The sequence below is a fragment of the Chrysemys picta genome, chromosome 3 (genome assembly GCF_011386835.1).
Source record: "Chrysemys picta bellii isolate R12L10 chromosome 3, ASM1138683v2, whole genome shotgun sequence".
Taxonomy (NCBI): Eukaryota; Metazoa; Chordata; order Testudines; family Emydidae; genus Chrysemys; species Chrysemys picta.
Window position 1 is genome coordinate 138,716,786 of NC_088793.1, and position 22,962 is coordinate 138,739,747.

Consider the following 22,962-nt stretch of genomic DNA (forward strand, 5'->3'; position numbering starts at 1 on the left):
AGAAACATGGGCAAAGGCTCCACATAGCTTATTTTCCACTATATTTCTCTTCCACACAACTGTACCTCCAGCTTACAAAGAGCTACTGAAGGGAGCAGTCAGCCACCTAAGCCAACTGCTGCTGGAGAGATAAAGTTGCCCCATGCCCTGCAGGAGCCCACAGCAGCCTGTCACCAGTACAGAGGAGAAGATGAGTCATATTTAACAGATGATGCTGTAGGGACTGGATGGAGGTTTCTTGTGACACCTCAGTTTAGACAGTTGAGACACAAAGACCATTTTTTGCTATTATGATTTGCCTTTGTCTTTCCCCTGGATAATTTTACTGTAGAATTACCAGCCAGTTTCAGTAAGGCAGTAATGTCTTGGCTAACAGCACATCACAAACTAACCAAGATTTATTAATTATGGTTCTGACATTAAAGAGTACGATCTTCAAATTACAATAATCTAATTTTATAGATGCACTGCTTAATGGACCCACAGCAAGATAGGCAGAGTTCCCAGACTGCTAAGCATCTCCTCTTAACCAGTTTCATCTGTCAGTGCCTCTCGACGATATTCCCATTTGTGTCTCTGGAGAAAAATTTGTAATCAAAAACAACACGCAAACTACAACAACCTTCTAACCTGATGTGACTGATTTTGTTAATGGACTTCTATTTTTCCACTCTCAAAGTGCAAATTCATGTTATTAATTTCAATAAAAATGATTTAAAATGACAACTATATCTGTTTTGCTAAGCAAGGCATCCTGAAAGTTCATAAGGAAACAAGTACGTCTCATTGGGTCAAATCCTAGAGATTCTGAAAGCCAACATCTTCCACTGAAGTCAACAGGAATCGTGGGTGCTCAGCACCTCTTCGGAACAGGTCCAATTGAATTGAAAATAATCATTTTAATTATAAAGAGTATATCTGTGCCAGTGTGAGAGTCAGTGGAAGAGACTGGAAAAGAATGTCTTACATCTGGTTTAATACAGTTATACCTATCAATTGAGTTCAGCTGCAGTTCTTTTGTTAACTGTTCTGATCTAAACTTTGAAGCCAACAGCAGGGCATTTCTGATGACCCCAGAATCAGCTGGTTTTATTGGTTTGCCAGAGCCTGAGTTTATTGATCCTCAGATCAGGGTGCATAGCCTATCTGTTCATCGGGCCTTAGCCCAAATACACCTTTCCATGCTCGTGTCTACTGACTTCAGTGGGAGATACAGGCTCTCAGGATCTCTAGGATTTGGCCCAACAAGAAGTGCTTATTCTCTTAGCACTTTCAGAAAGCTGCACTTAGCAAAATGGATATACTTATTTTTGTAATTAACAGTGCCTGAAAACGGCTATTTTGGAGTTGGTTGGAGACGGTATTTTCAATTTTTCCTCTTTATGATGCTGGTTTGTAATTAATTTGGCAAGTGTCTCTTTTCTCTTAATTGTTATCAGGATGCTTGTGTTTTTTAATTAACTGTTTTTTTTTAAAAGATGCAAATGGATCCAGAGGCTTGAGAAATGGGCCATTTTAGAAGTATGGAAATTAAGGAACAATTAAATGAACTTCTGTGTTTTAAAAATTAAACATATTTTTTAAAATATCACACATTAAACCTTTTCCAATTGCTAAACCAGCAGAATGGAAACTGGCTTGCAACCCGTAACAATCTGACCCTATGTTGCTAGGGTCACGAATGACCTCACTTTCTGCAAGATCCCAGTCATCAGTGGGTGGCTCAAAGAATGCAAATAATAATATGCTCATATATATTTCACATTTCATTCAAAAATGCTTCTTTTGTGACCTTTTAATATGTTGGACAAAATCTGTTCTGTATTCCTTTAAAAATATCAATGTCTTTGCACAATAATAATGAAATGATTAACAGAAGACATGCCTGATGTTGAAGGAAGCATCCTATATAGAGAATTTATATTCACAAATAGCCATTTTATATAGGTTACATAGAAATGTTTTTTGCAGAAGAGATCTGATTAGTCTTATATATTTCACGTTTCATTCAAAAATGCTTCTTTTGTGACCTTTTAATATGCTGGACAAAATCTGTTCTGTATTCCTTTAAAAATACCAAATTAATAGCATACTGCATCACCCTCTTGACATATGTTTTGTTACACAGACTCCCAACAAGAATGCAAACAGCAGTGACGACTGAGACGATTTGGGCAAGGTACTCAATGTCTTTGCACAATAATAATGAAATGATTAACAGAAGACATGCCTGATGTTGAAGGAAGCATCCTATATAGAGAATTTATATTCACAAATAGCCATTTTATGTAGGTTACATAGAAATGCTTTTTGCAGAAGAGATCTGATTAGTCTTCTTATTTATAAATGGTACAAAACATTCCTAAATGGGACTGGTAATATTCTGATCTCTCTCAGTAGTTATAAAAAGGAGACGAACACCAAGAAAACTGGGCAAAAATCTTTGTTTTCATTTTGCTGTTTTTTGTTGTTTTTTTGAATGAGGAGTTTGTTTGCTTTTTTTTAAGACCAGAATTCTCTCGAGACGAATTATGCTAAAAACCTCAAAGTTGAAGATGACTTCCAAGCCTTAAACAAAACTTTGAGATTTTCATCTGAGCAACAGCAACATGTCCCCTACACAATCTCTAGGATGCTTGAGCTATTTAAAAGACAAACTTGAGTCAAAGAACATACACAATCTTACACTGCACATTAATTCCATCTATAAAAGGGAGTTTTGGATTTTTCACCAATTTGCATCAGCACATCCTGCACATGTAAACTGCAGCTCCTGAATCTCAGCAAAAGTACTCAGACAGCTGAAATATAAGAACTCTTGCCTTACTTTTTCCAAGTGCTTACCCAACATACTAATGATATGCCATGGAACAGTGATTGATCTTGCACCACATTAGTTAAGTCTACAATATGTTAAATACATAAGGGAGCCTAATTTCATCACATCCAGGAGAATTGGCTCACAATCTATGTTAGCAGGTGGTCAGCACTTTAGATACTGTAGTGACAGATGCGATTAGAAATACCTTGGGCAAATTATACAGACAGCATCAGTGCATTTTCTGGGCCAAGTAATAGCAGTTAGATCACGCAGTGAAAGAAAGTCTGATTTCAATTTTATCTCTGTAAATGCAGAGAAATCCCATTGACTTTAAACATATTAGGAGTCAATGGGTTTAAACTGGATTTACACCAGCAAAGATTAGAATCTGGCCCTCTGACCAGGAAGGAAGAAAGGGTGGTATGTACCAATTAACACAGAATAGTACATAGATCAATATATTCACAAAGAGAGATTAAGCACAAAGTATATTTTTAGCACCATTTGTTTGAAAATACAACTGTGAAAAAACAAACAATCTAAATAATAATAATTCAGTTATTATTTATATCATGGCAGTGACCAGTCTGTGCTAGGCATTTCCAGAGAGACCTTACCTTGCCCCACAGATCTCACAACCCAAGACAGCAAAGAAAGGCAAATCTGGATATAAGGGGTAAAATATTCCCATGTTTTATTTGCCGATTTTTAAAATACATATTAATTATCCTCCCCTGGCTCTGTAGCTAGCCATTGTCAGTTGGCTAATTTCTATAGGCATCATGTTAGAAGTAGGTCTCGGGGTAGGGGTTTTGAAGAGGGGAAGGAAGTGTTCTTAAGAACCAAGAGGATGTTCTGTGTGTAAGATGGGGTATGGAAGGAGGAGTGGAGACAGCTGTGGAAGAAGCAGGTGATTATGATTTGAAAATACTGGCATCAGTCACCGTGGAGAGTCACTGAGCAAGACAACTGAAGACAAAAGTGGATAAGTAGAGAGGGGATAGTTGTGAAGGGCCTTGATGGGGAGGACAAGAAGCATGAAATGGATGGGTTGGAAAATGGGGAGCCAATGGAGGGCTTCAGAGAGAGCTGTCTATCTAATCTAATCATCAGGTTGAAAGGAATTTGAAACTGGGCTGCACTTCAACAGAAGTCTGAGTGAGATCTGAAAACATCACAGCCACCACCCCCTCAACCACACTTGTTCTCATTATATGAGTCAGCTGTGCTTGGAGTGTATCACAAAGAACCATCTCAATTGCCCTCCCCAAAATCCTATGCACAGTGGTGTGAGTGTAATGAACAGCAATCGGTTACACTGAAGGCAACAGTGCTGCAAAAATGTTGTCGGTCTTGCTCAAAAGTGTCCAGGGGAGAGGGATATGCAGATCTAGCAGCTGTGTCCTATTCTCTCAACTTTCACAGGTATGGGCTCAGATTGGCCAACCCACTGACTCTCAAAGCCAAGAGTCACATCTTCACAGCATAAAATTTAGCTTCCAGAAGGGTCTCCAAGAGAAGCAACATTAAAATAGTTACAGTCAACATAATGCAGATTGGTACACTGCAGAATTATGAGAAACTGACAATAGTGTCAATGGCAAAACTGCAAAATGCCAATGATGATGACCAAAGAGAATAATCTATTTCAGAACAACATTATGGCTCTCTCATATTCATTCTGCCTGTGTATGAGGGGTAAGAGAAAGCTGCAGGAGTTCTTATTCTGCTTTATTTCCTCAGAGTTAACAAACCAACCTTAATGTCATAGAATAAAGAGCATAGCACACTGGGAATGTCTTTTTTATTAAGCATCATTATATAAACACATTGATGTCCTCACCCGCCCCAAAAGAGAAGTTTTGTTTGTTACCTCTTACCGACAGTTATTTTGACAATTCTTTTCTGAGAGTCCATCCTCATCTTCTCCCATTATATCCACTGCAGAAAATATCAGTGCAACCAGAATCGCAAAGCAGCACACCAGTGCAAAGATCACAATGCATTTTTGCTGGGACTGAAAAAGAATAAGAAGATTAAAATATATATATAAATATATTTAAAAAGTTTCATGGAGTGGGCATCGTTTAGTCAATGAACAGAGATTCTAACACTTTTCAATAGGATCTAAAACCATTTTGAATATACTCCTCACATAACTGTCAACATGAAACACATTTTGGGATGAAAATATTCTTTCAAACCATCCTTTAGTATCATCTTCAAGTTTACATTAAATGTAGAAGTTATTGTTAAATAATTCATGTCACAAACAACATTAGGATTATAGAACTAGTTTTCATTTATATCATGATGAATGTATTATCCAATAAAATAGCCATTCCTGCATTAATTACATATTTCTGATTAGGCACCATAGATCTGATATATATGACAGTTTGGCATTGCAAAAGTCTTGAGAGCTTTTCTTTATTTACTTGAAAACAAACATGTCACCACAAGAAGGCTGAAGAGCAAAATGGATAGTTGACATGAAAATTAGTGCTGTCAATTAATTGCAGTTAACTCAAATGATTAACTCAAAACAATTTAACTAGATTTTAAAAACTTAATCGTGATTAATCATAGTTTTAATCACACTATTAAACAATAATAGAATAATAGAAGGTTAACTGAAATGTATTATAAATATTTTTGTCTTTTTTGCCACATTTTCAAATATATTTATTTAAATTACAACACAGAATACAAAGTGCACAGTGCTCACTTTATATTATTATTTTTTATTACAAATATTTGCACTGTAAAAAAGAAATCATATTTTTTTCATTTCACCTCATACAAATACACCTCTACCCCAATATAACATGAATTCGGATATAGCGCGTTAAAGCAGCACTCTGGGGGGGCGGGGCTGCGCACTCCGGCAGATCAAAGCAAGTTCAATATAACACGGTTTCACCTATAACGCGACACGATTTTTTGGCTCCCAAGGACAGTGTTATATCAGGGTAGAGGTGTATTGTAGTGCACTCTCTTTATCATGAAATGGAACTTACAAATGTAGGGTTTTTTTTTTTTTACATAACTGCACTCAAAAACAAAACAATGTAAAATTTTAGAGCCTACAAGTCCACTCAGTCCTACTTCTTATTCAGCCAACCACTAAGACAAACAAGTTTGTTTACATTTACAGGAGATAATGCTGTCTGCTTCTTATTTACAATGTCACCTGAAAGTGAGAACAGGCATCCACATGGCATTTTTGTAGCCAGCATTGTAACGTATTTACATGCCAGATATGCTAAACATTTGTATGCCCGTTCATGCTTCTGCCACCATTCCAGAGGACATGCTCCCATGCTGATGAAACTCGTTTAAAAAATGAAACAGTAATTAAATTTGTTACTGAACTCCTTGTGGGAGAATTGTATGTCTCCTACTCTGTGGTTTTACCCACTTTCTGCCATATATTTCATGTTATGGCAGTCTCAGATGATGACCCAGCATATGTTGTTTGATTTAAGAACACTTTCACTACATATTTGACAAAAAGAAAATAAGATACCAATGTGAGAATTCTAAAGATAGCTACAAGACTCGACCTAAGGTTTAAGAATCTGAAGTGCCTTCCAAAATCTGAGAGGGATGAGGTGTGAAACATGCTGTCAGAAGTCTTAAAAAAGCAACACTCCAATGCAGTAGGGTGAACAGATGTGCTGTTTTTAAAGGGACAGTCCCATATTTAAACCCTCCTACAGGTGTCCAACTTTTTCCTAAAAATGGGCAAAGTGTCCCATATTTTCTGTCTCCTCCCACCATCAGTACTGGCAGGTCCTGATGCTGGCTGGATCCCTGCTCGCCAGTTTCCCACCAACCAGCAGTAAGTGTGTGGGGGGAGTCCAGTGGCCGACAATGGGAACGGGTATGAAAGGCTGGTGGCGGGGCGAAGATGGAGTGCATGGGGCAAGCCGTTCCCCCTGCTGGTCCATCAGTGCAGACCCTGCTGCGTGCTGGCTCTTGGCCAGCAGGGGCCCACCTCCCCCGCCCCATTTCCGGCTGGCACTGGCAGCGCGCTGCGGTGGCTGGTGAGTGTGGGCAGGCACCAGGCAGCAGCCAGTTGCGTGTCACCTTTGCTATCTGCCCATTGGCCCTTTACGTGCCCCCCCTTCTCGCTGTCCTCTCTCTGCTTTGCCCCTTCAACCCCCCCTACCCCACTGCTCCTCCATTTTCCCCCCAGCAAGGCGTATCTCGCTCCCAGCGCTGTGTGGAGAACCAGCCCTGGTCGGAGCATTCAGATCACCAACAGCCTGGCTGGCAGACTCCTTCCTTCCCACACTGCCTCTGGCTGGGCCAGTGCCCTGGGAAAGTCCAAGACCCTCAGGCCTGGGGTGCTGACCAGGAGAAGGAAAGCCCTGCATGTGCCAAAGCCCTGTACAGCGCTGGCATGGAGACGCCTCTCTGCCCATCTGCTAAGCTCTGGAGTGGGGGGAGGGGGAGTGATTTAGCCCCATCTTCACCTGACCCCTCACCACCCTGGGTCCTGTCCCCAGGGAGTGCAGGGCTGCTCCGTCCCCTAGGCAGCCTCCTCTGCTGAGCCATATCTCTGGCCAGGTTCGCTGAAGCCCCTGCAGCGAATGAATCCTTAGAGCTTAACCCTTCCTGCCCACACTGTAGCCAGGGGACAGGAGGAGGCTGGGTTACTGGGTTATGCTGGTGGCCAGCAGCAGCCTGGAGGTGTTAGCTGCCTTTCGACACTCTGCGGGCAGGAAGGGACAAGCTGCTTCCAGGTACATGGGGAAGGGGGGAGAACATAGCAACTTTACAAAGACACAGGCCAGGTCATTCCTTCCCCCCAACAATCTGGTCTGAACCCTAGCAGAAATCTTGGGAGAGGGGCACGTGACTCTGCATGCCCCCAATGTGTTGCCTCTGGAAGACGTGGCGCCAGGTACCAGGAAAGGCAGGTCTGCCTCGATGGTCCAGCCCAGCATGAAGGGTGGAGAGTACTGGGCAGGGAGGGTCAGATAGATCAGTCACACACACACACACACACACACACACACACACACACACACACACACACACACACACACACACACACACACACCTCTCATGTGAGAGAGGTGTACGGGAGAGAGAGAGAAAGAGAGAGAGAGAGAGGGTGTGTGTGTGTGTGTGTGTGACCTCTCCCCATCTTTGGGGCGGGGTGTAGGCGTGTGTGTGTCACCCCTCCCCATGTGAACCCTAAAGCCTTAAAGATAAAAAGGTAAATAAAAAGAATCCAATTACACACTATTTCTTTCTAACAGGGGCTCAGTCAACTTGATGTTAATTTGAATGTTTGTACTACATAATTCTGATTGATTGCCATTGAACTCGTTAGAACAGGGGTAGGCAACCTATGGCACGAGTGCCAAAGGCGGCACGCGAGCTGATTTTCAGTGGCACTCACACTGCCCGGGTCCTGGCCACTGGTCCAAGGGCTCTGCATTTTAATTTAATTTAAAATGAAGCTTCTTAAACATTTTATAAACGTTATTTACTTTGCATACAACAATAAGTTAGTTATATATTATAGACTTATAGAAAGAGACCTTCTAAAAATGTTAAAATGTATTACTGGCACGCGAAACCTTAAATTAGAGTGAATAAATGAAGACTCGGCACACCACTTCTGAAAGGTTGCCGACCCCTGCGCTAGAACAAGAGTAATTTTTTACCAGGTGTCCCATATTCAGCATAGGAAAATATGGTCACTCTACAATGCAGAAACTATAGAACCTGAACCACCAAAAAAGAAAATCAACCTTCTGTTGGTGGCATCTGACTCAGATGATGAAAATGAACATGCATCAGTTCACACTGCTTTGGATCATTATTGAGCAGAACCTGTCATCAGCATGGATGCATGTCCTCTCAAATAGTGGCCAAAGCATGAAGGGACATATGACTCTTTAGCACATCTGTCACATAGATATCTTGCGACGTCAGCTACAACAGTGGCATGTGAATGCCTGTTCTCACTTTCAGGTGACATTGTAAATAAGAAGCAAGCAGCACTAAATGTAAACAAACTTGTTTGTCTTAGTGATTGGTTGAACAAGAAGTAGGACTGAGTGGGCTTGTAGGATCTAAAGTTTTACATTGTTTTGTTTTTGAGTGCAGTTATGTTAAAAAAATTCTACATTTGTAAGTTGCATTTCATGATAAAGAGATTGCACTACAGTACTTCTGTGAGGTGAAATGAAAATACTATTTCTTTTATCTTTTTTACAGTGCAAATATTTGTAATAAAAATAATCATATAAAGTGAGCACTGTACACTTTGTATTCTGTGTGGTAATTTAAATCAATATATTTGAAAATGTAGAGAACATCCAAAAATATTTAAATAAATGTTATTCTATTATTGTTTAACCGTGCAATTAAAATGGCAATTAATCGTGATTTCTTTGTAATCTCATGATTACTTTTTTTAGTAGTTTGGCAGCCCTAATTAAAATGTTGAAGTGTATTTCCTTAAGCTTAGAGTAAAAAATACTGTGGCAGTAACTCAGATACGACTGTTCAGTAACTATGGGTAAATGTGAACTTTTTAAAGGTTACCTATGAACATGTGTTGTACACAGATTAATGAAGTGTGTAAATTATCTTATTTGCACAAATGAATTGTGCAGGTATGTGCGATATGTGGATATCACTACCCTTAAAGCTTCACCATGTATTCCTAGCAGTAAAAGAATTGCACAACATAGAGAGAAAAAGAAAACAAAACTAAACTGCTGCTGCTAGTTACTGATTTTGTTAATTTTCAGTTATTACCTTGTAACTGTAATTTCTTACCTAGAAAATACCCAAACCAGAATTTATTATATCAAGCAATCTTAAAGAGTAGTAATCTCATATTTGCAACTGAACAAGCTGTGGCACAAGTCTAAAGGTAGTACATTCTCTCTCCATAGTCAGTCATTTATATTAATAAAAGTAATACAACAACCACCACAACCAAGGACAATATTGGGCCCACAGTGTTAAGCAACACACATTTTAAACATCATTAACACTGGGCAATTTCATAAATTTAAAGTCTATGTTTTATATTATAAATATGTTTGCCATGCATTATACACAATATACCAAGAATGCTGAGAATCTATGCAATACAATTTATAATGGCTGCATTTTGGCCCCCAGGCCCAGAGGCAGCAGCTGTATGTTGGCTGGAAATTAAAAGACAAATGTTGTTAAATAGTGGCTCTGAATTGATGGAAAGGGGAGCCCCAGGTCCCAATGATGAATCGGTCATTCAGATGTGGGACAGACATAAAAACCCTGCTTTCTTATTTAAAATAGATTTCATTGTTTTTGTTCAATTAAGTATGAACACTGACGTCTTTCTAAGATGCACAGTGACATCTGAAAATTAGAAGTACCTGCTCAGTGGAAACGGTACCCTGACTTTAAAGGGAGGCCCTCCGTGTAAAAATCATAGCCCTAATTCTACACTTCATTTCACATGTGTAAATCTGGAGTCTCTCCCCTAAATTATTGGAGTTGTTTCAGATTTACAACAGTACAACAGAGCAGATTTTGGCCCCATATATTCTCACTTCCTAGTCCAAGAATCTATAGAGTTGCTCAGTTGCCATCTATTGAGCTGGGCCAGCTAGCTCCATCCCATCTTCAGTACCACTAGGGCAGCTAGTTATCACACAATTGTGATGTTTGCACTCAACTTCTTCAAAGTAGTAAGCATTATCACCACAGTAGCAAACCACAGGCAGACCAGGGTCACAACGAAAAGGCTGCTTCCTGTCCTCCTGCTGCCCCTTACAAACAAAGAAACCACAACTGACTATCCCTTCTGCACACGTGTATCCCTTGTCTCACCCTCCACTCCATTAATCAAGCTTTGCCCTTAACAAGGGCCACCATAGAAAACTCTCTGGACAAAAGAACAGCATAACAGCTAAAAACTGGGAATTTGGAGAACTGGAGCCTCAGTACCTTCAAGGAACCTGGGACGCACCTGCAGGGGTCAGGGCAGAGGGTTGGGTGGGGGGGGGGTTCATGGGTCAGGGCAGAGGGCTGGGGTGCTCGGCTCCTGGGGGTTCTCACGGCAGGGGGCTGGAGGGGATATGCCCCGTTCCCACCTCTTTCCCCTGGGCCCCGTCCCTACGTCGTCTCTGCTTCCTACCCAGAGGAACGAGCACACTGAAGCTTGGCTCCGCTCCGCTCTCCCGCCCCCTTGCAAGGGCGATCAGCTGATTGGCAGCAGGGAGAGGGAGTGGGAGGGGCAGGAAAGCACCACGCTGGGGTAAGAAGCGGGGGAGGAGGGAGCTTGGCTGCCAGCATGACCAAGCTTCTGCCACCTGCCCCCGCAGGAGAAATCGGTGGGCAGGGAGGCTGAGTGGGGCCGGGACCCCGGCAGGCAGCAGCGTGCCATCAAAAATTGGCTCGCGTGCCGTCTTTGGCACACGTGCCGCAGGTTGCCGACCCCTGCCCTAAGTTTTCATGTCATTATCATGGTCACAGAGATCATCATGGTCATGCCTGGAGAAAAATGCATGTTAATTTTTTAACTTAATGAATGGAGATATCTTATCTCCTAGAACTGGAAGGGACCTTGAAAGGTCATTGAGTCCAGCCCCCTGCCTTCACTAGCAGGACCAAGTACTGATTTTGCCCCAGACCCCTAAGTGGCCCCCTCAAGGATTGAACTCATAATCCTGGGTTTAGGAGGTTAATGCTCAAACCACTGAGCTATCCCTCACACAGAAAGGGAGAGGGAGATCTTGGGAAAGGTCCCAAAATGCTAGGTTAGTTAAGAAAGTTGAGTAACGCTGTCATGAGGTAGGGCTATGCAGATCCAAGGGGATGGAGGGAAAGTAGTGGCTTGGACCTTCTGATCCCTGTGTCCATGGGTAGGAACAGCTCATTTATAAAGACAAAGTTCAGGGTTGGAGCCATCAGACTTTAGGAAACTCCACCTAATTCAGAACACTGAAGCATGTTTCTTCAGCAACATGGGCTACCACAAGCATATCAGCCTTCTTGCTACACTGGCTTCCCATAGAATATTGAGTCAAGTTCAAGGTCTCAGTCCTTACCTTCAAGGCATACAATAGCCTTGGCACAGAATATCCAGAAGATCGATTAATCCTCTGGGATAAGGACCATGGTTGACAGCTCTGCTCTTCAGATTAAATGGAACTTTCTACCATAAGAGTAAAAGCTTGCCTGTGTGGGGGATAGAGCTTTATTGGGGGTCTATTTGATATTGTGGAACAAACTCCCCTAGGATCTAAGTACCACCACAGACCTTGCCACCTTCCACTGTAAGTGCAAGGCGCATTTCTTCAACCTGCCTTCACTAACTTAAAACTCATAGTAGCTTGTACATTTTAAGAAACAACCCCAAAACCAAAAGCCCACCAAAACAAAAAGACCATACAGCATATAAAGTTCTCCCCCTGGGGAGAAGATTAGAGACAGAGGCCTTGGCTACACTCGCGGATTCACAGCGCTGTGAAGCGCGAGCGTAGTCGCGCCGCCAGCGCTGCGAGAGCTCTCTCGCAGCGCTGCAAGTACTCCACCTCTCCGAGGGGAATAGCTTGCAGCGCTGCAGGCGCTGATTACACAGGTGCTTTACAGCGCTGCGCTCAGGGGGTGTGTGTTTTTTTACACCCCTGAGCGCAGCAAGTGCAGCGCTGTGAATTGCCAGTGTAGCCAAGGCCACAGAAAGAACAAACTACTCATGACAGATGTGAGTCACGTCACTTAACGCACTACCAATCAGAAGAGAGGATGGTCTGCTGACAAGAACCGTATTTGTCAGTTTGTTATTAATAAACAAGTACATCTAATGACAGTTAAGGTTGCATCAAGACCCACCCCCCTCATGTAAAACCTTAAAGGTATAGCAAGAAGTAGTTGAGGGAAGAGTCTCCTGTATTCTTTTCAACCTTTATATTGTCTATAACAGTGGCAATAACAATACTCCATAAGGCTTTCACTTCCATCTCCAATGGATAACCAAAAGCAGTATGTATCCCTCCCCACCAAAAAAAAACCTCATGCTGTCATGCAAAACCTTAACAGAGACCTCATATGCTCTTACATCAACAGATTGGCATTTCTGACTGTCACACAGTCTTTTCACTAGAGGAGTTACTCCCCCTTAATCCAACATCAATGCTTTTTTTGTTGGGGGCGAGGCACCGGAAGATTGCATGGGTAGTATCTGGTAGGCGTAGGAAGATTTAAATACATTTTTGACATTAATTCCAATTTGAATATTTAATTAGATATATTTTGTGCTTGTACCCAGAAATATTTGATGGATGTATTTTTAAAAGTCTAAATAACTGATTAGTTAAACCTTCTGGCACAATTAATTAGTCTTTATACACAACATTTATGCATCCAATTTAAAGGACTTATCCCTAAAATAGACTCAGAGTTCTCTTAAAATGAACTCTCTGAAGTGATCTGTGGAATACATAGATATGCACCCATGTAAATAAGAAGTAGGAAATTAAAAGTTGTGTATAATTCAAAGTTGTGAGAAAACTGAACCTAGAGTAATCAAATATGTTGTGACTTTGAAATATAATTGTATTTGTATATTAGTGTCTAGAGTAAAGAATGAGGTGATATGCAACATGCTAATAAGGAAATCTGTTTCTCAGAGCCATGCAGAACTATAAGAGATGGGTAGAACATATTTTCTGTACTTCAGTAGTCTGCTTCCCCCACCACCACCACCATGAAGGGGTGTGATTACATCACATCTGAGTTATGTCTGAATACTGAGGTGAAGACAGACACCTAAGTATTCTGTTTAAATATTAATGACACAATCTAAAGTCAATCTAAAGTCTTTAAAGTTAGATAGGGAACAGAAAGGAAAATTAAGATCTCATGGGGATGTTCTATCATCATTTGTCACAGAAAAAAGAAGTATTCTAGAACTATTCTCCAATATTGGGATGCTTTACATCCAGTTTACTCTCTAGCTGCAGCACTAAAACTTCCTGTAGGTTGATTAATGTAGATTAGCATCAAAGTTACAAACAAGAGTCATTTCATTGCACTGATTGGCAGTGGTGGGCAAACTGCGGCCCACAGGCCGCACGGCGCCTATTAGGGTAAGCTAATTGCAGGCCGCGAGACATTTTGCAGATGTTGACCGTCCGCAGGCACGGCCCCCTGCAGCTTCCAGTGGCCACGGTTTGCCGTTCCCAGCCAATGGGAGCTGCAGGAGGCGGTGGGCCACAGGGATGTGCTGGGTTAGAAGTACTAGTCTAGGTCATGAGGTACCTGGCTTCAAGTGCCTGCTCTACCACAGGGTTCCTGTGTGACTTCAGGCAAGTTGCTTAGCCTTTCTGTGCCTCAGTTCCCCATGTATAAAATGGGGATAAGAGTACACCCTACCTGATAGGGGTGTTGTGAGGTCAAATGCCTTAAAAGATTGTGAAGTGCTCAGATATTATGGTAGGAAGGGCCAGAGAAGTACCTAAGAGAGATAGTTAGGATTTATTGATTCCTGATTATTTTGTAATCCCCTTCTGAGTCCCAAACAAACAGATACTATGGAATTAATATGATGAGCTAATCTGAATAATAATGTCCTGCTATAAATAGTTGGTTCATGGTAACTTTTGGCCATGGTTAACACTTGGAAGAAAAAAAGTCAGAGCTGATGCTCCAAGCCTTGCCCTTTATTCTTTGATCCAACAGTTCAGACACATAATACGCTGACATTTACCATAAATAGTAGAATAATAAACTCTTTAGGAAGACATCCAAGGCAATAAGGGTTAGTTATGAGACCTTCTCCTCCACAAAAATGTATCATGTTACAAATAACTAGTAACATTCAGAGTTCAAAATCCATTAAGAAAATCAAGGAGTTCAGCACATAAAATAATCCCTAACATAACTCTGTCTCACCTAGAATTAATGTGGAGGAGAATAGTCTTAGCAGGTACAGTGTATACTCTAGATTAGGGCCCTAAATTCCCAACCAGACTGATGTTTTCATCCAGCATACACCTACATTTAAGATTCTACTGCAATTTGGCCCTACCAAAAGAGGCCCTGGATGGTACGCCAGTGTTTTGCACATTGCACTGTGGAAGTAAGGTCATAGTCGGGCCCAGCATTTGCTGCAAAGGGCAATTGTCTAGTATTGCACATTATTAGAGCATACGTATGCTCAATAACTCTACAAATTCCTCACCAGTGGAGTCATAGTGCAGAGAGGATTTCCACAGCAAGACCCATTTTTACTACTTATTAATTAATCCTGCAGGCTGTCTACTAGGGCTCTCAACAGTGATAACATCAATTCAGCCACCCCAATGGGAATTTACTGTTTAGGGTAACAATTGTTAGGACAAAAGGCTACAGTAAATTTCCCTTTTCGACAGAGAGCTTCTTCACACGATAAAAGGGAAAGTGGCGAGGATTAGTAACTCCCCAGATTCTAGCACTTTAGACAATAGCCTGCTGGAAAGTGAATCTGGCTATGAACACACAAAAAGCTTCAAGTTCCTGTGACATTATTGACATAAACTGTGACCGTATCGATCATTGTTGCAACCACTGTTATATATTTGCAGCAAATATTGTACAAAGGTTGTCGTGTGAGATGTCTATGAAAAGTTTATAATTTGCTGGCTATGATTATGCTACCTCTATGCATGTATCATTTTTGTATTTAAAGTTATAAGTATTGGCTCTATAGTGTCTGTATTTCAAACTTGTGCTATGCTTCTGGGTGACACTCCAGACTATGTGGCATCAGTACTGCCTACTCTGCTTGATGGCCCATTAAGGACCATCAGCTATACAACTGACCCATTGAGAGAAAGCAGATACCCCTTGTGACTCATCAAGGCATGCAGGGACATGCCTATGGACAGAACTCTACGTTTTTTTCCATGCCATGTGCTGGGTGGCTTGTGGTTGGAACAAAGAAAGCACAAGCCACATGGCAAAAGGACTATAGAAGGCAGCAGCAGTATCTCTATTTTGTCTTCAATCCTGCTTCTGACCTCTGGAGGACCCTTGCTACAAACTGAAGTTCTGAACAAAGGACTGAATGACCCATCCCAGCTGGGGATGTACTCCAGAGACTTGATTTGAACCTGCAGTTTATTCCATCACTGCTACAAGCCTAAACCAAGAACTTTGCCATTACTGTATGTAATTGATTCCATTTAACCAATTTTAGCTGTCATTTATATTGCTTTCTTTTTATGATTAACCCTTTAGTTTTTAGATTCTAAAGGATTGGCAACAGTGTGATTTGTGGGTAAGATCTGACTTGTATATTGACCTGGGTCTGGGGCTTGGTCCTTTGGGATCGGGAGAACCGTTTTTCTTTTACTGCGGTATTGGTTTTCATAACCATTCATCCCCATAACGAGTGGCACTGGTGGTGATAGTGGGAAACTGGAGTGTCTAAGGGAATTGTTTGTATGACTTATGGTTAGCCAGCGTGGTGAGACCGAAGTCCTCTCTGTCTGGCTGGTTTGGTGTGCCTTAATAATAAAGGAAACCCAGTCTTCAGCTGTAACTGCTCTGCTCTAAGCAATTTGTCCTCAATTGATACTCTCAGTTGTGTCCCACCAAAGGCAGCATCGTTACAGTTCCTCAGAGGGCAGCAGGGCTTTCCATGAAATGGCTGCTGAGAGGAACTAACTATATGCCGTGAAAAGCACTTCTGCTGCCTTGCAGAGACCAGAAAAGGTAGGTAACATGATAAAGGGTACTAAACGAGAAGAAAACAAAAGGAAAAAAAATCTAACAGCAGCAAAAGGGAAAGAGCAAAGAATAAAAAAAGGGAGAAAGACTGAAGAGGTGAGAGAGAAATAAAAGAAAGAGTATAAGAGATGGAACTAAAAAAATAGAAGACAAAAGGGAGACAAAAAAAGGAAAATGCAGAGTGAAGGGATATACAAGAAGCAGAAATAACTTTGACCTAACAGAGCTAAAAAATGGTTCTACCAAACCGTTCACGCCATGATGATCAATGCCACACTTAGCTATTAACTGTGAATCAAAGTTCTTATTAGAGCCCTGCTTTATAAACCTGGTCCACTAACCCTAATTAAAAATGTAATTCAGGTTTTCCAGAAAATCAGCTGAATATCTCCAGTTAGCAGCTCACAAAATTTCTTACAGGGGATAAGTAATTCTTTCCACAAGCAGTATCATTAGAAAGAATCACAGGTTATAAATAAATGAACTTGCTATGCTGCTCTTCTAGAGACCCGGTATATATCTGTCTTCTGTTTGTTACTAACTAAATGAGTTTTAGGGTCTTAGATCCTAAGGAAAACCTAGACTAGAATACCAGAAATATTGCAAGTCAGGATTTAGCATCTGGTGCAGTAACTTTCTCATGTTGTGGCTGCCTCTTGCCAATGATTAATAATCTCAATTTCATAAACGTTAAAACTCACTACCAATAGTTTTCATAGATTGTTTCAGTTTCCATTTTAATCCTCATTTTTCCAGTTGCCCAGACATTTGAGGTAAAGTTTGCTTTAAGCCCAATGGTGAATTTTTTTTAAAAACTGAACTAGTCTGGCCATTTTTGAGTTACAGAGCACATTTCCCAAATGTTTCCCAAACAGTTACACATATCCCAAATGTTCTGGATGAGATGTAGTCATAACTCAGAAATGGGAAGCTAGAAATTTCAAAGATGTCTCATTTTTAATTTTTCATTAAGGAAGTAAAAACAGCCTAGGTTTGAACTAGATCAGTTCAGTTGTTTTAAATTTAAGATATTTTAAATTAAAATATTTGCAGACATGTCTGAACTATTTTTCTATTTGGTTTTCACTGTTTACTGAAGTAGGCTGGAGCACAGAGGACTAAATTCTGCTTTGTTGATGGGATGAAATAATTAACTTTTAGTTGTAAGAGTCTTCAAATTAGCCTTAGCACTGAGCCAATTTAAGCACTTTAGTCCAAATTAAACCCTGGTGTAATTCCATTGCTTTTTACCTATATAGACAACGTTCAACACCTTTACAGAGGGATTTTCAAAAGTCCAACACTCAGAGATTCCAACGTTGGAAGACACCATTGTGATAATCTAATCTGACCTCTATAACACGGGCCATAGAACTTTTCCAAAATAATTCCTAGGCACGTCTTAGAAAAATATCCCATCTTGATTTAAAAGTTGTCAGTAATGGAGAATCCACTACAACTCTTGGCAAACTGTTCCAGTGATTAATTACTCTCACCATTACAAATTTATGCCTTATTTCCTATCTCGATTTGTCTAGCTTCAACTTCCAGCCACTGGCTTGAGTTATACCTTTCTCTGCTAGATTGAAGAGCCCATTATCAAATAGTTGTCCCCCATGTAGATACTTATAGACTGTAATCAAGACACCCTTAACTATCTCTTTGTTAAACTAAGTAGATTGAACCCCTTGAGACTATCACTATAGGGCAAGTTTTCTAATTCTTTAATCAATCTGATGGCTCTTCTCTGAACTGGAGGAGTAGGAGCAGAGTAAAGCCATCACTGAGTACTTGTGGACCCTCCCCACCTAAGGTTATGCTTTTGTGTTGTTTGGTAAGGGTGAGAAATTAAACACACAAGAGCCAGGGCATTCAAAAGGTTTTTTAACAGATCAATAGCTTTGCCATATTGGGCACAGGAATGTTTTCAATTGATATTTTTCTTTGCTAAATGTCAACATTTACATTGCTTTGTATAAGCCTGACCCTGAATGCTTTGTGCACTAAAGGGCCCAATCCCTTCAGAAGTCAGTTCACTGAATTCCCAGGGAAGTCAGTGGAAGTAGAGGATGCCCACTACTTTGTGGGATTAGCAGTGAAGGAAGTTAAAGATAATGAACAAAGGTACAATGCTGCGCCTTCTGAAGTTAATGGAAGTTATTAAGAGTAAACATAAATCTATGATTACCACAGAGTAGTATCAGTGTTCCTAAAGTAGGGGAAAATTCTTGATATCTCAGATACAACTGCATGATATGACTGGTCACCATTAAAAAGTCAACATTTATGCACAACCGTAGAGAAATACACTAATTTTATACTCTTGAATTTTAACTGACATATGGCAAAGCCACTGCTCTATTTTTTTAAAAAAAGGTAACTGTAATTTGTTGCCATCTTAACAGTGGGAAAAACCTCCTTAAATTAAAGTGACAGAGAGAGAGAGACAGACAGACTTACAATTCACGAACCCTGCTAAAAGGACAGCATCAACATAAAAAACAACCACTTCTGTGATAAATGAAGGGGGTGAGGGGATAGCTCCCTTTTATGGGCACCCAGCCCGCCAGCTATAAAATCCCTGTTAGTAGCTATTCTCTACTTGCTTTACCTGTAAAGGGTTAAAAAGTCCATAGGTAAAAGGGAGGGAGGGGCACCTGACCAAAAGTGCCAATGGGAAGGCTAGAACTTTTTAAAATTGGGGGAAAAAACTTCCCCTTTGTGTTCTGTGTTGTTCTTCCAGAGAGCAGGGACAGGGCTGGAACTATGCTGAAAAAGTTTGGGCCAAGTATAAAAATCATCAGATCATACCTAGAAACCACTCATTTGAAACCCCAGATATGTAAATAGATCAGGAAATGTCTAGGAAGACGCGATTAGGTTTATCTCTTATTTCTTTATGGCTTGTGGACTCCGCTGTGCTAACCCAAGGTGCTTTTGTTTTGCTTGTAACCTTTAAGCTGGACCTCAAGAAGCTATCTTAATGCTTAATCCTTGTAATTGTTTTTTTTAACCTAGCAAAAAGCCTAAATTCCAGATGTATTTTCTTTCTTTTTGTTTTTAATAAAATTTACCTTTTTTAAAAACAGGATTGGATTTTTGTGTCCCTAAGAGGTTTGTACATATGTTGTTTAATTAGCTGGTGGCAACAGCTGATTTCCTTTGTTTTCTTTCTCAACTCTTCCCCGGACAGGGGGTGAAAGGGCTTGAGGGTACTCCACAGGAAGGAATTCCCAAGTGCGCCTTCCTGGTTTCCCAAAGGGGTTTTTTTGCACTTGGGTGATGGCAGCATCTACCCATCCAAGGTCAGAGAAAAGCTGTGACCTTGAGAGTTGAATACAAGCCTGGAGTGGCCAGTATTAATTTTTAGAATCCTTAGGATCCCACCTTCTGCACTCGAAGTGCCAGAGGGCAGAACAGGCTTGACAACCCACCTCATACATTCCTATCCAGAAGTATTTTCCCTAATATAGTTAGTTTTAGTAATATTAGGTATAACTAAATGAAATTTGGGAAAATAATACTTTTCTCCATTATTTTTAGTTTGCCTGGAGTATTGTAGAGTCAGTTAAAGATTTTTCCAGCCAGTTTTCTTTGTTGATGATGTGAATCTTTCAAAGCAACAAGAAAAAATATTTTAAAAATATGAGAGTGTGCTTGCAAGTCCATAAAAATTGGCAGGAAGACTCAGAAGCAGGTGTAGAACGGTACTTGCAACTACTTTTAACTCACTGTTTAGATTGACATTATAAATTGCTAGTGTCCGTTTAATAGTGGAGTATAAAAAGTTCAAGGACCCAAGGAGTTTTCAGATTATTCAAAAACCTATTTGCTTTTCACCTGATGACATAGGGCACAATAAGGGGGAAAAGCTGTCATATTAGCCTGATTATAAACTGATACATGTTCATGAAATGAAAACAGTCTAAGATATGGGGTGTTTATTTTTAGCTCACTGAATTTCTAACTATATTGTGAGTTCACATAGAAATAATAGCTTGCTGGGCTAAGTGGCAAATCTAATTCCATTGTTACAGAGAACATAACCAATGTCACATTCACAGTATGAATTATATTCTACTTTAAAGAGAGATAAAGGAAATAAGGAGAAGCTTATTGTTCCATAGCTAACCAGGGAATAAAGGTAAACTAGATAATTATAGTGATTATGTATATCTGATCTGTGCTTTTATTTCACTAGAAAAAACGGAGAGGTAATTCAGTAACCATGTATTTTATCTTATGAAATTTTGTATTTAAAATTAAATTAGCACTGTTGGTAATTTTTATATCTAAAAGTTATTCAATTTGTTAGATAATACACTGACTGACAAGAAAAATAGGACACAGTGAGCACAGATGCCCATTTCTGTTTTGTTTTTTATGGGTAGGCAGTTGCCAGGCTGTGACCATTCCTTATTACACCTCCCGTGTTGTCTCATTGTTACCTTGCGCTCCCCCATATATTTGTTGTATTCCTCTTCGACCGTGGGCCCTTTAGAGAAAGGACCATCTTTTTATTATGAATGTGTAGAGTGTGTGGCACAACAGCACCCTGGTCCTGGCTGAGGCTCCAATGCGCTACTGCATTACAAATAGTACATTTTAGAAATTGGTATGTACATCCTCTTTCAAAGAATATCATGTCAGATGTCAAAGGAAAGCGAGTGTCACAATGGTTATGAATATCCTTATAAAGAGTTATGTATATAGACATATTGGAAATATGTTTGTATATAGGCATTAAATCCCCAGCAGAGGTGAAAGACTAGTTTCCTGCAAGACCAAAAGATGTTTATCCATCTAGCTGTTGAAATGTAAATTGAATATCATCTTTTTTACAATCGCCAATCTGAGCTAAATCCAGATGAAGGACTGTGAGATTTAACAGGAAGAGAAGAACAGCCGGGGGAAATAACTTCATATGAGGGTGCACTTCAGAGGTTTACTAGGCTAACTGGGGGGAGGGAAAGGAAAGCACCCTGTTATCCTGCACATAGGAATTAAATGGTCAGTGTGTTTACATTCATAATAATGGGATCACAACCAGCCTTGGTTGGAAATGCTGCAAAAGGCTTTGGGTGAGATAAATCTGATCTAGATAGGAGGTCAGTCTGTTAAATCTAGTCTCTAGGACTTGTGTTATGATTTTGGTTTGGATGTAACCTGTTTCAATTAGCCTTATTCATTAACTCTTGCATCTTGATCTTTGATGATAAACTTATGATTGTTTCCACTGTAACTATATTACAGGGCTGTGGTATTGTACAGGGAGCTAATCCTGAGTTGAATTATTCAAGACGGTATATACACTTTCCCTTGGGGACAACAGATCTTGTATTACCGTGAGCATTGAGTGGATAAAGGGCTGGATACTACTGTAGTAGTATGATTTTATGTTTGTATTTTATATAATTTAAAATGAAAAATAAAGAATAATAATGTAGCATGTATTAAATGTATTGGTGTGTGATTTGATCATAATCTGCCAGCCATCCTTTTTGAACAGCAAAAAGAATGGCCTAATAGGCCATTTGGTAAAAGTACATCAGCCGGAATCTGCGTCTGGGCTGATTTCAAGGCAGTAACAGACCTTTTAAGGTTACCATTTTGTTGTAGGTTTAGCATTTTAAAATAATCAAAATAATGCAATGATTGTTTTTCTTCTGCATTGCAACTTAATGTTCCTGTTCAAAACATTCTGTGTAAATCAGTTCCGTTTTGTGTGTAAATAAAAAATGTGTGTGTTAAAAATAAAAGTAAAACCCATCACTGAACCAAATGTTCTAGGGAGGAACTGAAGACAGATTCAAGGGCGCCGGGGAGGATGCAACATGTCCCTGTTAAAATGTTAGAGGAGGGCAAATTAACTACTCTAAAAATAAGACAGGCACCTATCAAAGGGGACAACATAGCTGTAATCAAAACCAGCATGGAAAACTTAATAAAAAAACGAAATAAAAAAAAATAAAAAAAACCCAAGCACTAGTCAAACAACAATTAATTACAGCGTGACGGTGGAAAACTCATTGGTTCCAATGAAGGAAAATCACTATATAAACATGGTGCCTTGCCATTAAACTTTGGGTTCGTCCTGCCAAGACTTTCCCAGAGCATCATGTCGCGACCAACGGAACCCGGCTCCTCCCTACCCGTGATCAACCTACCTGGCCACTGGATTGATCTGGACTGGTAACTATAACATCAACTGGCAGGACACACACAGAGAGAGAGAGAGAGAGAGAGAGAGAGAGAGAGGTGTGACTGATGCATATGCTAACTGTAGTATCTTCAATAAACGTGGCGTATTGCCTTTTCCCCTGAGAAAGATCCCGTGTGCTTCTTATAAGCTTAACATTTTTTGGTGGAGAATTGCAAAAGGGGGAAGACATGCACTGTAATTG

The 22,962-nt window shown here is 40.3% G+C and overlaps 1 protein-coding gene across 5 annotated transcripts in view; it reads right to left on the minus strand.

The window, feature by feature from the left end:
- Positions 1-22,962, minus strand: part of PLD5 (phospholipase D family member 5) — a 261,310-nt gene that overhangs the window by 149,767 nt on the left and 88,581 nt on the right. For 4 of the 5 annotated variants that reach the window (XM_042848386.2, XM_008170449.4, XM_008170452.3 and 1 more), the window contains one exon: positions 4,702-4,838. In XM_042848386.2, coding sequence (XP_042704320.1) covers positions 4,702-4,838 — 137 coding nt within the window. Of the gene's footprint in view, positions 1-4,694; positions 4,839-22,962 lie in introns of all 5 variants that reach the window. The other variant, XM_024107156.3, reaches the window with a different exon arrangement.